This window comes from Opisthorchis viverrini (genome assembly GCF_000715545.1).
Source record: "Opisthorchis viverrini unplaced genomic scaffold opera_v5_151, whole genome shotgun sequence".
NCBI lineage: Eukaryota > Metazoa > Platyhelminthes > Trematoda > Opisthorchiida > Opisthorchiidae > Opisthorchis > Opisthorchis viverrini.
Window position 1 is genome coordinate 345,406 of NW_008751807.1, and position 21,089 is coordinate 366,494.

The window sequence follows — 21,089 nt, forward strand, 5'->3', positions numbered from 1 at the left end:
GCGTGCCTGGTCACATTGACAGGATCCTAGTTTCCTGTTCCGCACATGTTACCTGACAGCTCGCGGAGATAAAAAGTTAGGAGTAGCCATGTCACTGTTAACTGTGGTAACACATCGAACATTAACGTGCTGAAATCTGGATAGGCCACATCAAACGCAAATGACTGCGTGATTTGTATTCCACCCATCGTTCGGTTGAAGTGCGTGCATCTTACAGCCCTAAAATCGTACAGCATTCGATCCCAGTTGTGGAACACTCTCGGTGCATTAAGTTCTTCCTTAAGGCAAAAGCACACTGTAATCACATGACCTTGGCAGCAATGAGCCAGCCAATCGTGTGTTCAGTACCATCGTACAGGCAGCTGTGTTTGCTAATCTACTGAACAAGGATGTACCTTAGAATGTGTTAATCACACAGTAACAGGGTAATCTTGAAAACAGAAAGCCGGAAAACAAACATGGAATCCAGAAATACGGTGCTGTAGCGCTATTTCTCAGAGGGGTGGTGACCTTTTTTCATCGAACAACATCGGTCATTGCTCTGGTTTGACGTTAACAGATCAAACGTAATTCAACCAGTTTTCAGTCGAGTTCTTATTCTGAAGGTTCGTGGTTTGATACAAACCGTGGTTTCTCGATTACTCTGGTCTGCCTTTGGGCAACCTGGCAGCATCGCATCCTTCGCGCCCCTTTCGGGCTGCGTGGCACTTGGGTACCGAAAGGTTACCACAGCAGGTGGACAATTTATCACTCATACAGAGAAATCGTATGATCGCGCAGTTACTGAGGTACAGGACATGACCCAAGATTCAAGAGTACTTGCTGTGCGATGTCTGGTCACTAGTAATTTATCGTATCGTGGTAATAGTTTGGTTATATCGGTTTTGACGTCGTTGATTGTTTTATATCTCTTAGGAAACAATAATCCAGTTACTATCGATAGTTTAAGGCCTGCATTGGTGTATACACGTAGAGTGGTTAGTAGATGACAGAATGCTCCCGAAACCAAATACCATACTTCAAATTTTTAGCCACCCAGACACGGTCGATAAGCATCTGGTCCAAGGTGGAAAATCAGAGTTTTGTCCTATGGTTATGTTGCTGTCACTTTTGGATTTTTATCCAACTGTGCCACCTCTCGGAGATTTTAGAAACCATAATATGGTGTCCGTCTTTCGTCATCGCGTGTCCTGCATTTCCTTGCAAAGGTTCATCCCCCAATACGCCGAATTTCTTCCGCAGTATCTACCTACAATCTAGTTTTTGTGTTGTGAGTAGCGTCACACTAATGAGCTACTCACATGACAGTGGTTTTCTCTCCCAAAGTTGCGCTTCCTAACAATCATAAACTTGATCTCAGGCGAATTTTTGTCGCAACAACACATTTCCGTCCCACCGTTCTCTCGCGAACGAACTTTCGACTGGCCACCCACAAGACACTATGATTACGTTTGAGTGAGGCATCATGCTAATGGCGAAAGATATGCTGTGCGTGTGCGTAAATGAATTTTTCTAAGGAATTTCCACAACCAGTCAGGAGACATTCTCCTGGGTTGCCTGTCTATCCCCCCTCCTGTCGTTTTTTCTTCGAAACCTTTCCTTTTTATCAGGTACGTAAGGATACGGTTATTTACGCCATAGTTAATGTGAAGTAATTGTCTGAACACGGTCTATCGGCGAAAGACCTTGGGCACTGGACTGAAATGGGAGCAAATTGAAACCTGTTTGAAGGACACCTTGTTTGTGGCCTAGAGCAACAAAGGAGTTTAAATTTTCCACACAGATGCACACACACGCACACTAGCCGTTGGGCAGAGTTTGTCTTGGAGATTTGAACTGTTTGTTTGCTGTCGCGCTTTGCTTCATTGGCTTGTTTTCCTAGTCGCTTTGTATGCTTGCGTTGCTCTTGAGTTCTTCCTTCACTCACCCTTGTCCTTCGTCTTTTGCTCTTCCAGTACCCTTTCTTTTGTCAGTCAACCATCTAATACCCGGGTTTGTGAATTCCATTCTATCTTAGGTTTGCGGCGCCAATCTCTGGAAGTTTGATGTGTTTTCCCTCAAACGACAATCATCAGGTTAGTTACTATCTCAGTCGGTGTTTTTGTTAAATGACAAAGGTGACACAGGAATGCTTTTTTGGACGCTCATCACCTGAAACTGGTCAAGGAATGTGCTAACTGCCGCTGCTTCTTCACGCGACATTTTGACCCGTTTTGTCCGGCATACTGGTGCCGAGGAGATGCGTGTATGTATGTGTGTGTACATGACCTACTCGTAGTGGCTCTGTTTACCAGTTTGACCGATCAATACAGTATGATTCTTGTTATTATGCCCCAGCCTAACTGGTCAGATATTTTTTCTCCACCGTTTGACTCTTTTGTCGGGGGGTTTTCGGGGATCATGGTTTTGTTTTTCACGTTTCGTGCCTAGACAATGTCGGTGATCCTGTCTATGAATGATTGGGTAAGTTCTGAAGAAATTCCGGCCAATTTGTGGCCATGCCTTTCCTCACCGCCTCAATAAGCGTGATTGCAGCGATAGCTATGGCTTTCATGAATCTTATTTGTACGACCCTCAGGAACATCAGTGCACTAATAACATCGATCGTCGTGGTGATCCCGAGATCGTAATAATCCACCCAAAAGAAGCATTTCCTCTGAAGTAACATTAACGCGGTGATGGTGACCTAATTTACCCTTCAAAAGGGGTCTTCTCTAGCGGAAGCCAAACAATATCCCCCCCCCCCGAAACTTCTCTGACCCGGAAGGACTACCTGAACTCTCTACTGACCAAACGGTGACCTTCGACGGTTTCGTATGAGATTCAGTCTTCAACTTCATACTATGGTAACCCTCCTCATCGAAGAAACACATGAGGATTCCAAACTGTTAGCTTAACGCAAGCGCTTCCTCATGAGGGGATTCAATGCAATAAAATTTTTTTATCTGATTGTTTGCTGTTCTGTTCACCGAGCTTCGCGGATGCATTGCGAACATTTTGTCACCAGTAAAGATGTCTGTTCAGTCAGCGGTGGCAGCGGCCGGACAAAAAAAACGAAACTTTGCTATCCCTACATCACACTGTTGCCAATCTCACTGATATCCAGGTTTCTCTCGTAATGTTGGTGGGATAGTGCTTTCCGTTCACCTAAAGTGGACGGGCATGCGTATCCGTTATTCACACATGCCATTTCACCCGAACGAAGCATGAAAAGCGTGTCGTGTTGCCCACTTGTGACAGGGGTGATCGAGATGCGAGAGTGGTTTCAAACCACGGACCTTCCAGTCAGGAAGTTCGTGTCTTAACCACCGAGCTGTCCCGGACTTACATGCACTGCTATAACACGTTGAGCGTCCAGAATGGTCATCTAAATTATCAGGATAGCACAAACGAGAGATTAAGCTAGGATCCAGTTGAAACACGTTTAAATCTAATTGGTGTGCAAACGAACGCATTTGGTGAATTCCATGCAATTTAGGTTCCAGCAAAACAAGTTTGACGGCAACTTGGGAACGGCAATCGTCGGATATGTCTCAAAAAGGGTGAACCTGGTCGTGGACTGTGGAAGAGTTTTCAGCAACCTTGTGAGTAGCTAGCTTTGTTTCATCTGCCCAAACTTGAATAAGAACCACAGGACATCACAAATTATTGCAAACATGTATTCGCATGCCACAGCTGAAACAATGGTGGAAACTCGATGAGTACTTAGTTGTCATGGATCACTCCATAAAGCACTTCAATTAATTCGCCTTCAATCGGTGTTTTGACTGTGAGCCGTTCCATTGAATAGTCCATATGCGTATCCAAGGCCACATTATTGGTTATTATGTCAAGCCCGCTCAGAAAAGTTTCACTGATATGGTGGATCGACTCTGCTAATGGTGAGTCCTTTGATACGGGCTTCGAAGTCCTGCTGTTCAGTAAACGAACGTGAAAACGAATTGGCAAGCCGCATTCGAAACCGACCGAACACTCGGCCCGTAATTCTTCTGGTGGTAAACTGAAGCTGAATGGCGAGGATGACTGCTCCATAAGCTTCGATCGCTTGACGACACAAGCCACGTGCTACCTGACGTCATGCTCAGAACTTAATCTCACGCGGTTGGATTGGATCGAAGTGCTGAATCTGCTGGAAGAACCAATTAGTTGTATTTGCAACCTCACACAAGCAGCGCTCAGGTGCCCTCGAATTAACTCGCATTGCGAAGTGTTCACTTGAGAACCTCCTACAGCGCTACGCACCTATATTCGCCGGCGAGCTTGGACGGTGCACAGAAGCAAGAGCAAGACTGCCTCATCCCCAGTGCCAAACCACTTTTCAGGCCAAAAAGCCCAGTACCATATGCAGCCTTACCCATAGTTGACCAGGAACTGAACCGATTACAGAAGGCTGGATTCAAGTTGGCCCAGCCGGGTAGATACGGCACGCAAACCAAATCCGGCTGACGGATGCGCAGATCCCGCTCACAGTACCGAGTGAGTTGAGTCTAGAAATGCTTCTGCATGATCTTGGCACTGGCCCAGCCGGGTAGATACGGCACGCAAACCAAATCCGGCTGACGGATGCGCAGATCCCGCTCACAGTACCGAGTGAGTTGAGTCTAGAAATGCTTCTGCACACTTGATCTTGGCACTGTCCCAGAAAATCCATCAGTTGCTCTGTCGGAGGCCCAGTTGGAGCATGGATTACGACCGCGACATTGGGCAGACACGATCCGTAAGCCAGTGAGGCCACTGGAAGCGGACCCTAGGCTTCGAAGCTACGTCGACACACTTCAAGGGGGAGGTGTTGGGCGATATTCATCACACCTGCCGCTTTACTACTCGCTATCAGGCGCTGCTACGACCGAGAAGCCTATCCCGTTCAAGATAAGCCAAAAGTTCGGGGCGCTTGCCGGTCCGGCATCAAGCCGAGATATGATTGGTCGAAAGTGTGGACCCAACAGCCAATCATGACCCAGTACTGGCCGAATGCCCGTTGTCAGTGGCGCATCCAGAAGGCGTCAGAATTTCCAGAAATTTGTTACAGCTTACATTATATTTATGAAACGCTGTACAAGTGTTCTTGACTTCGTTTTGGGCGTTCATATACCTTGTGGTTGTTTTGATGTGAAGGCTAGTTTGGGAGGCTCAAACCGACGTCTAACTAGAGTGTATTTTGAATAGTGCGCCGGATAGTGTGGCCTAGTGACGTCAGCCAAGCTTGACGTCATTTCAGCTCTTAGATATTTTTACAACTGCTCCGATTGCGTACTTGTATGTGATTTTTCGAAGAATTCTCCACCTTCTCTATCTTCTGCGACTTAATAAGCACTAACCGCGAGCTTTTACCATACTTTTGGACCACCGCGTTCCGAGTGTCGTGTACTGTTCACAGCGACTGCGGTTAACATCGTTGCAACGGGCTGACCGTCGGAAAATATCCAAATCATTTTTATCGTTTTCGCATGCTGACAAGATTGTTTTGAAACAGCGGTTTCGGAAATCCTTTGGCTTATCAGTTTGTGATCCCAGTCACATTTTTCCTGTCTAATGTCATCTGGAGATATAGAACTCTCAGCAGCACGGTTCCGTTTCAAAACACAGTGCCCCCTCAGATTTGACGCTTCTACATTATTTTCCCATATTCATGGGGATTGGTGTTGATTTGTTCAAGCGGTCGACCACGCACCTTCCTAGGTCAAGAAACTCATCACCGGTGTCATAAGTACGTGATTGCTCAATATGAGTTTTCAGAACCCATTTAAGCACAAAGGAACAACTTCCCAGACCCGATTTAAGAAGGAACAAGTGAGGGCTTCAGACAAAATCCTCAAATCCTTTGTGCAGAGGAATAAAATGATCATGCTCTATAAAGTGAGATAGGATTAATAAGACAGTTTGCAGAAGCTTGAACTGGTGGTTTCATTCCGGATGCCACTCGACACAAAACTAAGCACACAAAGGACGGCAACTCCGGAATTCTACTTACGCTGACAGGTTGCCAGTACATCCCATTGGATTGGCAGCTCGATGCACACGAATTTATGTGGATGGCGAATTGAATATCACGACGGGTCTACCGTACTCAGTTTACTGGGCCCGGGTTGCCGTGTTGTTGACATCACGGGGTTCCATGTAGGTAGCTTGGATTCGGATTCCTGCACAGGGGCTTTAAAACCAGTTGTTAGCCCCGTCCACAAGTACACATATTGAATGCTAAAAATCGACCTTTAAAGTTAGATTTTGTGTTGATCCAATGCGCCCCGTTTGTTTTATCTACCTGAATTAGTGTGAACTGAGGATAGTCATGCTGTTAGCGTTTCAGGCTCTAAACCGTGGAAGAATGGTATTTTGACTCTGTTTTATCAAGGCTCTTTCGATCAACTACCCTTGTCTCTTCTGATTGCTTTATAGGTCAGGTTGTGTGTGATTTGGGTATGCATCTATTCGAAGTCCACGGTCTGTTCCGTCGTCTCCGTCTCAACCGTCTGGTTGCCATGCGCACTTTAAGTAAGTTCTATGGCCGTCAGCACAGTTCACGACCCCCTGGTATATATGTACATGTATAACATATATATATATATATATATATATATATATATAAGCCACAATACTACCACTATCGTTTATTTTTGAAGAGCATGGTCACAAACATAAAAAGTGAATGCGAGCGATGAATGCGAAAGAGTAACAGGAGAATATGGGAGAAAAGAGAGAAACGTTTCATTCGAAATCATGTCAAGAATAATTCCAGTCTGATGAGGTGAATCCCAAGAATGTTGATATGGAAACACGCGTCCAAAGACCAACAACAATGTTGAATGCTCTTCAAGGCGCGGTAGGCGCTAGCACAACCAAGACTCACACATCAGGCACAAAGTGTCCGACATAATTGGTCTGGTGTGAGATTAAATCGCAAAAATGTACATTCTACGCCATGTGTCACGCATAAAAGTGTCATAAGTACGCAGAGAGCCCACAATGGCAAGCAAACACAAGTCACTGACTGCGACCTTAGGAAGTCCCAGTCCAATAACAGGCTTAGTGGAGTGAGGAAAGCAGATCCCTCGATAAGAGTTGATCATCGGTTGGTGAACCAAAAAGTCGACATCACAGCCGATTGCACTACTACATTAATTCCGGTAATGTGTATTCCTAGAAATTCTTGTGGTGCATAATGCCAGGTCGCCATTCGAGGTGTCGGGCTTTCCTCGCCCATCGCTCAATCGCGAACATGTTCGCCTGTTCCGACGTGAAAATTCAGATGCGTCCAGTCTGCGCTGGTGGTAACAAGCTTGCCTCGCATGTGAGATCTGCGGAGTTCAGTCGCCGTCACGGCCAACGATGTGCACTACTGATTAGCTCCAATAAGAACGAAACTCGAGTCTAGTGCTCCTCCCCCTTTGGTGTGAGCTCATCAGAATGCCCCGGGACAAGAGACCGACTTTTCAAACAAGCGTAATGTGAGCGTGCACTCTACAATCCCACAAACACCTCCAACTAAACATAATATTTTCACCTACTAGCTGAGACTTATCTTTTTTTCTGTTCGTCATGGAGTGTCTATCCAAATCCAGGACACCCTGTTAGCGGCGGCTTTACGTCTCACCCCTCCTATGTACGTGCATCAATTTTGCATCGGTTTTGAAAGTCTACTTTTGGGGTTAAGTTAGCTTAATATCTTGTTTGTAACAGATACTTAGGTTTATGTCCACTTCCGGCGCAACTGGGAGATTTATCTCGTCTTTTATCTTGTTATCTCGTGTTTTAGATGCTCTGGAATCAGCTTACTGGGAGCACAATCCTTATCACACTGCAGTCCATGCTGCCGACGTCATGCAAGCCCTGCATTGTTTCATCTCTCAACCCAAGGTGGGTTGTCTTTATACTGTATTTTTATCGCTTCGTGTTGCAGGGTTACAGTTTGTCGTGTTTGATTTGACTGGTTGGGGTATTCCCGGGGTTTCTCACAGACCTTACTCAAACGCCCTTTTTGGCGACGACTCTCTTCCATACGTCGCGCCACAAGCTAGCTAGCCACTGGTTTGTTACGAAACTCGTCGTGGATAATGGGACATTAGTCTGCCACCTCCAGATTTGAAGTCATTTACCTCAAGCTGAGACTAATATAATGTAATCAACCAATCTCCGTTGAATTCAGCAATGAAGAGAGGTTATTCTGGATGCTTTTAAAGATGCCTTTCCGATGCTTTTAAAGAGAGTGGTCTTTCATCGAACTAGTCATTCGCGTGCAATCCGAGGGGGTCGGACTTTCATATCTGTTGTTCCTCACGTTTGTTGTTTTGTAATAAGCGCTGCCTCTGGGTTCATTGAAGCTGACATTTATTCCGCCAGTTTTTCTTCTGAACTTATAAATTGCATACACATCCACCAACGTACTATCGCTTTGGTCCTATTCGAGGCTAATTAAGTTTACCTTGTTACTGAGCTTCAAGCAAATAACTTATGTCGAAATCGTGAGATTCTTCCGAGTATAACATTGGCACCAATTAAGTTAGAAAACGGGTGATTTGGTCAACCACAGTATGCATTTTACCGCACCTGTCCGATGAATCCCAACCTCGTGAAAAGTTTTTCATCCATCTAATAACTTTTGTGTGTATAACTTTTGTGTGTGATAAAAAGGCGGCTTTTTGCATGCGCAACTGCAAGTGTTTGATTACCATCGCATCCCCTTCTCCTGTTCAGTAGACCGCTTTCCGCTGGAATTGGGAGGTTGGATTTTAATCTAATCTACCTCTACTTGTTGCGTGTTATGGTGACCTTACAAGGGCAAGTGAACGACTGTCCCTTATCAAGCCGGGTACGCACCTCCATTTCCTGTCAGGCCGCCCACTTTCTGAATCTTACTGCGCCGGAAACACTTGAGCAGATAATTTTGTCATGGCCACCACAGGACACGAAACGGCACGTTCGGCTGAAGACGTCAACCATGTGTACGCTAAAATTTACTGATAGCATCTTACTTAAGTTGTCCCCCAGAGACAAAGGAGCGTCATGATTTTGTCGTCTTCTTGTAGCTGGTGGGAAAGATAGCTTGTAAGGCAAACCGAGACTGAGCCTCCCGCGCTGTGTACATCGGTCTATGTAATGTTGCGATGACGTTTCCACCCTATTAGGAGGTGTTTACGCTAAAGTCGTCCGTTCGAATTTGTCCTGTTCTGGGATAATGGCGTGTACAGGAGCTTGTTTGCTAACCCGTGGGGCAGTTTTGTTTGCCCTGCCAGTATATAAGCCACAATACTACCACTATCGTTTATTTTTGAAGAGCATGGTCACAAACATAAAAAGTGAATGCGAGCGATGAATGCGAAAGAGTAACAGGAGAATATGGGAGAAAAGAGAGAAACGTTTCATTCGAAATCATGTCAAGAATAATTCCAGTCTGATGAGGTGAATCCCAAGAATGTTGATATGGAAACACGCGTCCAAAGACCAACAACAATGTTGAATGCTCTTCAAGGCGCGGTAGGCGCTAGCACAACCAAGACTCACACATCAGGCACAAAGTGTCCGACATAATTGGTCTGGTGTGAGATTAAATCGCAAAAATGTACATTCTACGCCATGTGTCACGCATAAAAGTGTCATAAGTACGCAGAGAGCCCACAATGGCAAGCAAACACAAGTCACTGACTGCGACCTTAGGAAGTCCCAGTCCAATAACAGGCTTAGTGGAGTGAGGAAAGCAGATCCCTCGATAAGAGTTGATCATCGGTTGGTGAACCAAAAAGTCGACATCACAGCCGATTGCACTACTACATTAATTCCGGTAATGTGTATTCCTAGAAATTCTTGTGGTGCATAATGGTCGGTCGCCATTCGAGGTGTCGGGCTTTCCTCGCCCATCGCTCAATCGCGAACATGTTCGCCTGTTCCGACGTGAAAATTCAGGTCCAGTCTGTGTTCCGACGTGAAAATTCAGATGCGTCCAGTCTGCGCTGGTGGTAACAAGCTTGCCTCGCATGTGAGATCTGCGGAGTTCAGTCGCCGTCACGGCCAACGATGTGCACTACTGATTAGCTCCAATAAGAACGAAACTCGAGTCTAGTGCTCCTCCCCCTTTGGTGTGAGCTCATCAGAATGCCCCGGGACAAGAGACCGACTTTTCAAACAAGCGTAATGTGAGCGTGCACTCTACAATCCCACAAACACCTCCAACTAAACATAATATTTTCACCTACTAGCTGAGACTTATCTTTTTTTCTGTTCGTCATGGAGTGTCTATCCAAATCCAGGACACCCTGTTAGCGGCGGCTTTACGTCTCACCCCTCCTATGTACGTGCATCAATTTTGCATCGGTTTTGAAAGTCTACTTTTGGGGTTAAGTTAGCTTAATATCTTGTTTGTAACAGATACTTAGGTTTATGTCCACTTCCGGCGCAACTGGGAGATTTATCTCGTCTTTTATCTTGTTATCTCGTGTTTTAGATGCTCTGGAATCAGCTTACTGGGAGCACAATCCTTATCACACTGCAGTCCATGCTGCCGACGTCATGCAAGCCCTGCATTGTTTCATCTCTCAACCCAAGGTGGGTTGTCTTTATACTGTATTTTTATCGCTTCGTGTTGCAGGGTTACAGTTTGTCGTGTTTGATTTGACTGGTTGGGGTATTCCCGGGGTTTCTCACAGACCTTACTCAAACGCCCTTTTTGGCGACGACTCTCTTCCATACGTCGCGCCACAAGCTAGCTAGCCACTGGTTTGTTACGAAACTCGTCGTGGATAATGGGACATTAGTCTGCCACCTCCAGATTTGAAGTCATTTACCTCAAGCTGAGACTAATATAATGTAATCAACCAATCTCCGTTGAATTCAGCAATGAAGAGAGGTTATTCTGGATGCTTTTAAAGATGCCTTTCCGATGCTTTTAAAGAGAGTGGTCTTTCATCGAACTAGTCATTCGCGTGCAATCCGAGGGGGTCGGACTTTCATATCTGTTGTTCCTCACGTTTGTTGTTTTGTAATAAGCGCTGCCTCTGGGTTCATTGAAGCTGACATTTATTCCGCCAGTTTTTCTTCTGAACTTATAAATTGCATACACATCCACCAACGTACTATCGCTTTGGTCCTATTCGAGGCTAATTAAGTTTACCTTGTTACTGAGCTTCAAGCAAATAACTTATGTCGAAATCGTGAGATTCTTCCGAGTATAACATTGGCACCAATTAAGTTAGAAAACGGGTGATTTGGTCAACCACAGTATGCATTTTACCGCACCTGTCCGATGAATCCCAACCTCGTGAAAAGTTTTTCATCCATCTAATAACTTTTGTGTGTATAACTTTTGTGTGTGATAAAAAGGCGGCTTTTTGCATGCGCAACTGCAAGTGTTTGATTACCATCGCATCCCCTTCTCCTGTTCAGTAGACCGCTTTCCGCTGGAATTGGGAGGTTGGATTTTAATCTAATCTACCTCTACTTGTTGCGTGTTATGGTGACCTTACAAGGGCAAGTGAACGACTGTCCCTTATCAAGCCGGGTACGCACCTCCATTTCCTGTCAGGCCGCCCACTTTCTGAATCTTACTGCGCCGGAAACACTTGAGCAGATAATTTTGTCATGGCCACCACAGGACACGAAACGGCACGTTCGGCTGAAGACGTCAACCATGTGTACGCTAAAATTTACTGATAGCATCTTACTTAAGTTGTCCCCCAGAGACAAAGGAGCGTCATGATTTTGTCGTCTTCTTGTAGCTGGTGGGAAAGATAGCTTGTAAGGCAAACCGAGACTGAGCCTCCCGCGCTGTGTACATCGGTCTATGTAATGTTGCGATGACGTTTCCACCCTATTAGGAGGTGTTTACGCTAAAGTCGTCCGTTCGAATTTGTCCTGTTCTGGGATAATGGCGTGTACAGGAGCTTGTTTGCTAACCCGTGGGGCAGTTTTGTTTGCCCTGCCAGTGTAGGAGTCTTTCGGTGTTGTGATCAGCGGATGGAATACCATGAAATATTAACCTCGCGAAAGAACATGTTCGAAATTTTTACCGCCTTAGGCTGAACTCAGTTATCGCAAACCTGTGCACTCTCCAGCAGCCGTTTTCTCTGACCTAAATTTCTCACTGAATGTTTGGTAAACTGTTTGTGGAATCCGTGCCACGTTTTGTACAGGAGGGAAAATTTTCAACTCTAGATGCATTTCTTGTGGTCAAACCGACAAGAAGAACGTCTTACAATGGGATAACAGAATACTTATGAAACACGCCAACCAATCAGGGAACACAACATACGAACAATCGATAATATGCGTAAGCAATGTCGGTTATTCATGAGGTACGGGACGATAAACTAATCGAGTCAGCCGTCTGAGCCAACACACCTGAGGCTAAGCTGGTTCAGCAAAGAGTTTCTGTTTGCATTACCCAATGTCCCCTCGTTTAGTGCTTCTCTTCGCAATCCATTTAAATAGTTTCCCACAAGAAATACTTCTATTTGCACATCACTTGCATCAGCACATTCTGCTGGAATTTCCATCCGTTCCCGAATGCTGCTGCCCTAAAACATCATTTCCGGTTTACTTAGCAATGGGCTTTGTGTGGCCCGATGAAGGGAAACCCACTGGCGATATCTATGCATTCTTCTGATTTTTCACTAATGGATTCAATGACCCTTTGTGCTGAAGGCCACATTTCGTGAGGATAATTCGTTGCCGGCGCAGACGAGGTATTGCACATACTTGCCTGCTTAGTCCGGCTTCTATAGGTCGGTTGTTTGATTCTGTAGTCTATGGGTTGGTCCCAGTTTGCGCCAAGACAGGCCTACACTCCGGATGTTGTGATAAGTTAGTGGAGACCTCAGTTCGTTGAAATGAACTGGTCAGCTTAAATTCCGTTCGTAAGTTCATTCGGTTAGTCCAGGCTTTCCTATTTTTTCTTGCCGAAAGTCCAACCTCGCGCATCACCAGATGGTGACTTTTCCGCGTTCGTACTGCAAGCGGATTGAACACAGGAATAGCACACATAATGAATCACCATAGTTGGAGATAGTTCATTCCTACCACATCCTGCACATACCACCGCGGTCACAACTCTGACTGCATTGATGGACAAAATGCATATGTGTGCCAGTTTTCAAATTGGATAACAACAATAATACACTGTTTTCCAACCATATACGTGTGCTTTATGCGGCAGTAAAGCGGATGCCCGGTAAAATCCATTTGCTATTATAACTCAGCTATTATTCTCACACAGAAAAAACGTTCGTTCATGTTATCTTAACCCGTAATCTGTAATCCCTTTCCAACCCATTTTTTCCGTCATCGTCATCATTTCTGTCCCGATTAGAAATGAGAATACACTGGAAGTGGATCCTAGTTCATTACTGTGATGCAACAGATGGGTAAACAACGCTTTATTAAGTAGTGGCTGGAAATATGGCAGAGGTTAATTTAATAGAAAAAACGTTCCGTCGTGATGCCTACAACTGATCGTTTGGAGACAAGGGGTCTGATGACTGTTTCAGCATCCTTACTGTCATTGTTCAACACAAGCGCCATCCCACAACGACAGATAATCCATAGTGTCGTGTGCACACAATAGAGGCACCAGGTCCCAGCGATCCTCTGAAGGTAGGTGTTCACGACAATCTCTGTGGATGGAAAACAAAGTAAGCCGAAGTCCAGTAAGCAACATTGTACATCGTTCAGCTGTAGCACCATTTCGGTGCCTAACTGCATGCCACCAAGAAGGAAGCACGAGGTATGGAATACTGCCAAGTTGCCCAAGCCCAGACAGGGGAAGTCGATCAATAAACACATCGACATTGACCCAGTCTATCAGCCGTTACGAGCAAAGGAACCACACAGTCATGGGACTCTGAGCCAAGAAACCTAACGACAACCAACCGACTAATTGGATTAAAGGAAGACAATCACTGAAAAACAGAAGGCCGCTGACTCAACCAAGCAAGGAAACAAACTCACACCACAAAGCAAGAAGAAAGCGGCCGAATCACTAGAGAACAACTACACACAGAACTGCCTAATTGAATGCGCCCAACGAACCAACCAGATACAGAAGATTGAGACCACGTCAGATTCACAGAAGGCCAATCAAACTACGCGAAGATCGCCTTTAGAACTACCAGATACCGTTTAGATGTTATATAATCACAAGCAGAAGAGGAGGAATTCACCCGCTCAACCCTGCACTGACGATGTCACGTCGATTGGTGATGAAACGTTTGCAATCCAACTGCCAAGCTCGGCGAACAGACCAACAACCAAACAGCACACCCGAGCTACCTACATTCCACAACATTGCCATGTTTTCATGTCTTGTGGTGCTTGTAACCAAACCAAGGAGGCATACAGTTTGGACAGTTTTCAAGCAGACGTCTTCGTGGTTATTTTTATTTTGTTGGTTGCCACTTGTGAACAGTTTTCTAGTTGGTCGTTGGCTTGTTCGCTGAGCTGGGCAATTTGGTTGCAAACGTTTCATCACCAATCGAGGTGACATCATCAGTGCGTAGTTGTGCGTAGCGGTGGGTTAGTGGTTGTTACGGCTAATTAGGTGTGAAGGGTAGGACTCGCTTTGTAAGATATTGGATGGCCGTGCGTAGCACTACATTGACCATCCTAACATGGTATTCTCTATTCATCACTTCAGAGAAGTTGATCTATTATGAACGACTTCTTTGTGGGATCATTGCTGTTGATGATTACCGCAACATCCTAAAGATGGCGATGACTAGATGCTTGAAAATATGTCATGACGACAAGCCAGGTGTCACAATTCTCAACGTTGTTTTGAGTGCATTTGTCTCACGTTTCGAGGAAATCTAATTCTCATGTCACGGACGACAGTCGGCTAAAGTATCACAAAACATGTCCCTGAAGATGAAATGCCCGAAAGCATCATCGAAAACTGTGGATTAGTCGGTGTCCTGGAGTGGTCGTAACACGTTCACACGTTCCTCGTACCGACTTTCACCTTACAGTCTGTGGTACATCAGCTGTTTCAATTCACACTTCCGTAATTTGTTTGCTTTTTAGTGACACCTCACCGAAATTCGTCCCACCCAGTCCATTATAACGAAACGGCTTAGATGGCTTTTAGACCTTACTCCAAAATGTTTGTTTCTCTTGGCAAATGACGCTAGTCGAAATTCAGTAGAAGTGGAACCCGGTTTATCCTGTGTAGAGTAACATGCCTTCGATGTGAAGTAGTCAGTCTGTATCGCTTCTCCTAAGCTACCACACACTTTCAATGCAGTCGCCCTCAGTTGAAGGCAACCTGATCAGTACCTGATCTGAAGACAGGAAACGCGAGCTCTGTCTCGGTGCCACCTTACCCCGAAGTATCTTTCTGGCTCGGTTAATTTTCGGCAAATGTAGCTGGTTGACTGATGCAAAGTTTTGGCCGTGTTGCAATGTTACAAAGCTGACTGCAAATATCAACCATTTAGGTGGGCTCACGGGAGGTTTTGTCAATCAGAATATCGACGAACCGAATATCTGTGTTTCGTTTTCAACCCAAAGGTTTATAATGGTATATAGAAATCCAGCGAGTGAATCACTGCTTCTACAGTTTCAGGCTTATGAAGAATGTATACACTACTACTGAATCTGGCATTCTGTCCATGGCGGTCATTTCAATTTTTTTCGAAGCAAAAGATGATGCTTTTTGTCCATTCTTTGAGCTCCCGAAGCGTTGTATCCAAATACGGATATTTTCGGCGTATGTGGTAGTAGTCACAGTAAGGTCGAACATTCGTTGACCTGTCAAATTGTTGAGGAATGGCAAACTGGTAAGTGTAGATATGCAAATTTTAAATAGGTCGTGTGCTTGACTGTTCGGAAATTCAATACGCAGCATGTTAGTGGCGAAATTTCAGAGATTATTTTACTACCTTGTTTTGTGCGGTACCAGACTTGGATAAAATTGGTTTCTAGGGCACAGCCGGTGTGTGTACCTTCTCAAGTCAATAGATCCATGATTTATGCACTTTTATGTTCATCTGTCGGATATCTAATTCATTTTTGGGGGTAGCGCTGTATATTGGAATTATCTTGCAAATTTTTATTGCTCTTTTTTGGATTTCGTCACGGAAAATATTGCCTGAGCGATATATTCATCTGGATATGAGCAGTTTGCATTTACTTCCCCGAGGGCTTAGTTACTGGACAGAGTTAGGTTAACGATCTGTCTAACTTATCACCATCGATCTGTCTGTCCTTCAAACTTGTCACCGGTTAACTGGAGTGGAAAATCGCATTCTAACCACTACCCAATTCCGTTTCCCTCCAATCTTTTCTCACACTTCAGTTGCTGTGTTTACTGAGTCCTGTCGAGATTCTTGCCAGTCTACTGGCCGCTGCTTGTCATGACGCAGATCACCCGGGAGTGAATCAGATGTACCTGGAAAGGACCGAAAACTTTTTGGTAAACCTATACAATGTATGTCTGTATTTTTCCTTTTATGCACGCATATTTGGTTTGTTCTGGTACTGCACCTGTTCTGCCCTGGTAAATATCGGAGTTTCTGATCTACTTATTTTTGGCCATTCAACGCAGTTGGACTAATTTTCCATTGACTGCTTCTGTATCGTAGTCATCCAGTCCCTGTCCGTTTGTGCCTGGTTCCACCAAGAACATTGTATATGAATATATTTTGATATTTAATACCAGATGTAAGGGATATAGTAACTTGTTTGGATCATATTGTACGCTTTTGGTACTGTTAATACCTGCCTTCGGTTTGACACTGGCCTGCGTACTTTGGTTAGTTAGAAGCGAACCCAGTTCTACTGCATAAACTTGGAAAGATTCGTTACCGCATTCACTGGAGACGATAGCACCACATGTGAGGTGGACTGAACCAAACCAAGTATACTAAACAAATTCTACGAGTCCTTCATCGAGGGTACTAGTTTTTGGTCGATTCTGTCAGTTTCCAATTGTTGTGTAAAGAGGCCCCTAATAGTAACAGAAACTGCTCGTTTATGAGGCAGTTGATACCTCTGCGATGACCCTCATCATTCCTCGCAGCTTGCCTGCAGGATTTTTATACCTAGGTCATGCGGCCTCCACGACTGTCACGTGCCACGAAATGGAGGTCTCACATGAATAGTTAGATTTCAGTGAGATGTGGGTGTTTGTGGAATTACATTAGTGTTCTACACAGTTGGTAAACGCAATTTTACCCACAATTAGTGATTTTTCCAAGTAATTACTCTTTACAGACCCGTACCATTAGCAATAGAAAAGCCTGGCTGTCTAGAACAGGCAGCCATCTACAGTTCACGTGCATTAACCTTGGAGCATAAAGGTGTAGTCAACGCTTGAACTCTTCTTTGTTGTTACGGGTCATTTAGTACCGAAAGAAGGACTCTGCTGCTCTCAGGCAACCGTAAATCTAGTGTAAGCCTTTTGACACCTAGAGATACCATATCATTCACTCATTCTTCAGACGCTAAAACTACCAAAATCATAAAACTGCCTTATCGGAAAGGCTTCGCCAGGTGCACCTGACGATCTCAACGAGCGCAACAGTAGAACTAACCAGAACAGTCAATAAATGGGTTACGTATTATCATTGTTATTAGGCATACTGGCAGCATTGTTGTTGTAGGTGGTCGTGTTCAATGCGTGTGAACTTCTGGTTGCAGATAGCGGATCTCTGGATGAAAAAACTCTGTATAGAAGAGAACAAAATGATTCGACGCTAAGCTTTTCAGTTTAAGAGATACCGTTGCCGCGGCTCACTTTACCTTACTTCAGCTATTTATTGCGTGAGGATGACAGCTTGTTGGATGTCTCGAATCGCAGCTTCCAAAACGCGGTTGATGACACGGTCAAGGATCTAGCGTTTGTTCCACTATCCCAGACCATGGATAATCTATGTAATTATGCGTTCAGCGTCGGAATTAACAGCGTCATTCCAGGTTTTCATCTGACTATCTCAACCGCAACGCCATTCTTGATGAAATTTAGAGGAAGAAAATCTATGACACTGTCCTTATGTGGCGAGCAAAGGACATTCCCGGGTTGATGATGTTGTTATATAAGCTGTTCTAGTCGTACAACATCAAAATGTCGATAGTGGGTTTCTTCATTGGTTGCACAGTCTTGAGTACGTGCTCTTGGTATGCACCTTAAGCTCTAAAGATTGGGAATCTTCATCTTACGCACATCTGCGTCGGGCGTCTGCCAGGTTTTTACAAACATCAAGTAAGCCACGAAGAATGTCAGGTTTATTGATTCGAACCTTAGTCTTCAGATTAACTTATGTTGTATGCCACAGTACATGCTTCACTTGAACGAATTCCAAGTTGACTATCCAAGCGAGTTCGGACGAACGGTCAGACTGAGTTGTGTAAGCTCTCAAACCTTCTCGCGAGACTGCCTCTTTGCCGAACCAAACAGTCTGTTATGTTTATTTTTAACTATTAAACGTTATTAGACGTATTAAACGTTATTATTATACCAAGGGGGCAGACATTCGTTGGAGAGTGGAATTCGAGAGCACAGGAGCGATAGATCTGTTATTTACTGACTGGATTCGCCCTCCGGAGGTACAAATGTATGAAATTCGTAAAAGTGGCAATCGAGATTCTGCATTCACGGGTTGCTATGCTTCACGCACCGATCCGAATGCTCAGCGCATATCGTGCACTCCGGCTCGTTACATGTCAACGGCATCTGCACCATGAAATCATTCGAAATTCCGAATTGATACAGGATACAAAAGCAATTCACTGGAACTACGCTTCCTGTTGTGTTGAAAGTGCATTTGCCGCCACTTGGAATTGTCATAAATGTGCGATTCCGAGAGCAGCTGAACATCTGTTCATTATCGCTGAAGTTATTTAACAATAATTGTCAATGATTTTCTATAGCAGTGATTACCATCTAACAAGTAAACTGCTGTGTCAACCGATTGGTGCACCTGCCTCTGATATGACGTCAGCAACAGTTTTTGGTTCCTCTCACGGATGTCAACGACTGGCCTGGGACTATCGATCTTTTTCTATTAAAAAAATCCACCAACGTACTGGGACTAACTGGACCGACTTGCGCGAAACTAATTTAATTCTAGCGCTTTATGGAATCGACACGGTAGTCATAACTAGCTAAACGGAAATGTGAATGAGACAGGTACGGTGTGCCGTGCATTGTACGGAAATTTTGGAACAAATTCGCACTCAACGGTGAAATGAAATCTTTCGGTACGGCAACCAAAGTAAGGCGTTGCATGGGTCGAACGATATGCGCAGCGAGTTTTTCTGCTGCCAACTGGGCACGGATGTATAGCCCTGGAGTGATTGCTCATCCAAAGCATGGGTCAACAATTCGTTTGAGTTATCCTTGTCAATCGCTCCTGTTCTCCTGTTGAAAGCGCAACCTTAAAAACTTGTGCACAATTAGATACTCTAGATTCGCTCACTTGTCATGGCGCGTTTGCAATTTCGGACAGCTGCTCCTGTGTGAGCTTCAAAACATCCCAACACGATCAGCTGGATTCTTACGTAATTTACTTTATTGTACTCCGCACCTCCCGTTTCTCTGTCATCTCAATGACTTGTACCAACATGGCCAGTTGTGTCGTCGGAATTTGTTTGTTTAGTTGAATCGTCTGGACAGCACACGGTAGCCCTTTTTCTGAACTGATCACCACGGACGAATTATGTAAATAGGAACATTTGAGCTTCTCACTTTGGACAGTACGATAATCCCCTTAGATCGGAATTCGCCACTCTGGCTAAGCAGTATTTTTCTTCTGACCAGTGGCTCTTTTACATATACTCGTATTACTGTAATAAATCTAGACTTCTCAACATCTTAATTAGTTCACCGTCATCAGTGTTTGAACGCTGCCCACACCCAAGCAGGGTCTTATTACTTCTCAATCAACCGCGCATTTTCACAGAACAAAAAACACATGCTTTTGCTCCAGTTTACCGAATAGACAGTTCTAGTAGATAAACGAGCCTGTAGAATAACAGAGTCTATAGATACACAGTATATTTCAAATTCAGTAGCTTTTTTCAAATGAAATGACGCATGCACAAAAAGGTAGACTCATTTACGGTTGATTAGCTGCAGGTTACCTGTTTCGCGCAGTAATTCCGTTTGGCAAGGAACACGAAAGCAACCACAGCCTTCTCTGGTCTGTTCTAGACCACTTGGACAGCGTCTAGATGATTGCGTTACCACTTATTGAGAGGTATTAGAGCACATCTTGGTTAACACAAGCTTTGCTCACAATTGATTAGGGGAAAATCCCCTCCGGCGGTACGGTTGTCTCCCATTTTGGAACACTTGTGGTTGGCCCTTTGAAACTCCATCCTTCGAAAAAAAAACACTAAGAAAATAAGAGAGCTTTTGTTCCGCCATTATATATATGTTCTCTCTAGACGGGACAACAGCAGAAATAAATACACTGTAGGTTTGAAAAGGATAAAAGGTAAGTCAGGGATGTTCAAGTCGGCCTCTAGGTTTTTCTTAAGGAAGTTCATGGTAAAATGGGCACTCCTGTATACTTTTTGTACGGACACTGACAGAAACTTGTAGATATTACCGAGACTGATTCTAGGTGACGATGATTGGTGGTTGGGTAGTCAGCCCCTCACGTTGAACGACTCAGCTTGATTTAGCTGGAGTGTAAAATCAATCCGGTGGTTCACTGTCGCACCTTGCCGACTTGAATGTATCGATCCTTTGAAATGGACTCTGAATTTTATGATCCACAAACGTGACTGAACATACGGCGGGAAATCTCAGGCTGACGATCTCTCTTTTAGTTTACATTGAATGTAAGTTGAATGTTACTGGATTTGCCGGGGTCGAAACATTCTTTTTTCAATCGCCTCTCACAGTCCCGTGGGTGGACTTCTTTTGGTAGCCATTTTAACCAGGGTCCACGCAGTTAAATGAGATAACAGCCTCATAAGTAGAGCAATCTTAAGCGAATAAATTTCGGTTTTCTTGACATAACACTATTCATAGGGCTGCTGAAAACTGGTCGAGAGACCACGAAATCTGTTACAGTCCTTCGTGACCTATGATCGTCCATTGCCACGTGGTTGAAGGTCCATTCACCTAACAAGGCCCCCGGATTTTATATATATATATATAT

The 21,089-nt window shown here is 44.5% G+C and overlaps 2 protein-coding genes across 2 annotated transcripts in view; one reads left to right on the forward strand and one right to left on the reverse strand.

Moving 5' to 3' along the window:
* The window catches only part of T265_06910 (hypothetical protein), a gene marked incomplete at both ends in the record, with an annotated part of 58,529 nt that overhangs the window by 12,546 nt on the left and 24,894 nt on the right, over positions 1-21,089 (forward strand). Inside the window, 4 exons of the mRNA XM_009172308.1 lie at positions 2,018-2,075; positions 6,397-6,492; positions 7,754-7,854; positions 16,277-16,408. Coding sequence (XP_009170572.1) covers positions 2,018-2,075; positions 6,397-6,492; positions 7,754-7,854; positions 16,277-16,408 — 387 coding nt within the window. The remainder of the gene's footprint in view (positions 1-2,017; positions 2,076-6,396; positions 6,493-7,753; positions 7,855-16,276; positions 16,409-21,089) is intronic.
* T265_06909 (hypothetical protein) overlaps positions 1-21,089 on the reverse strand; it is a gene marked incomplete at both ends in the record, with an annotated part of 54,337 nt that overhangs the window by 10,757 nt on the left and 22,491 nt on the right. The gene's annotated exons all lie outside the window — the stretch shown is intronic.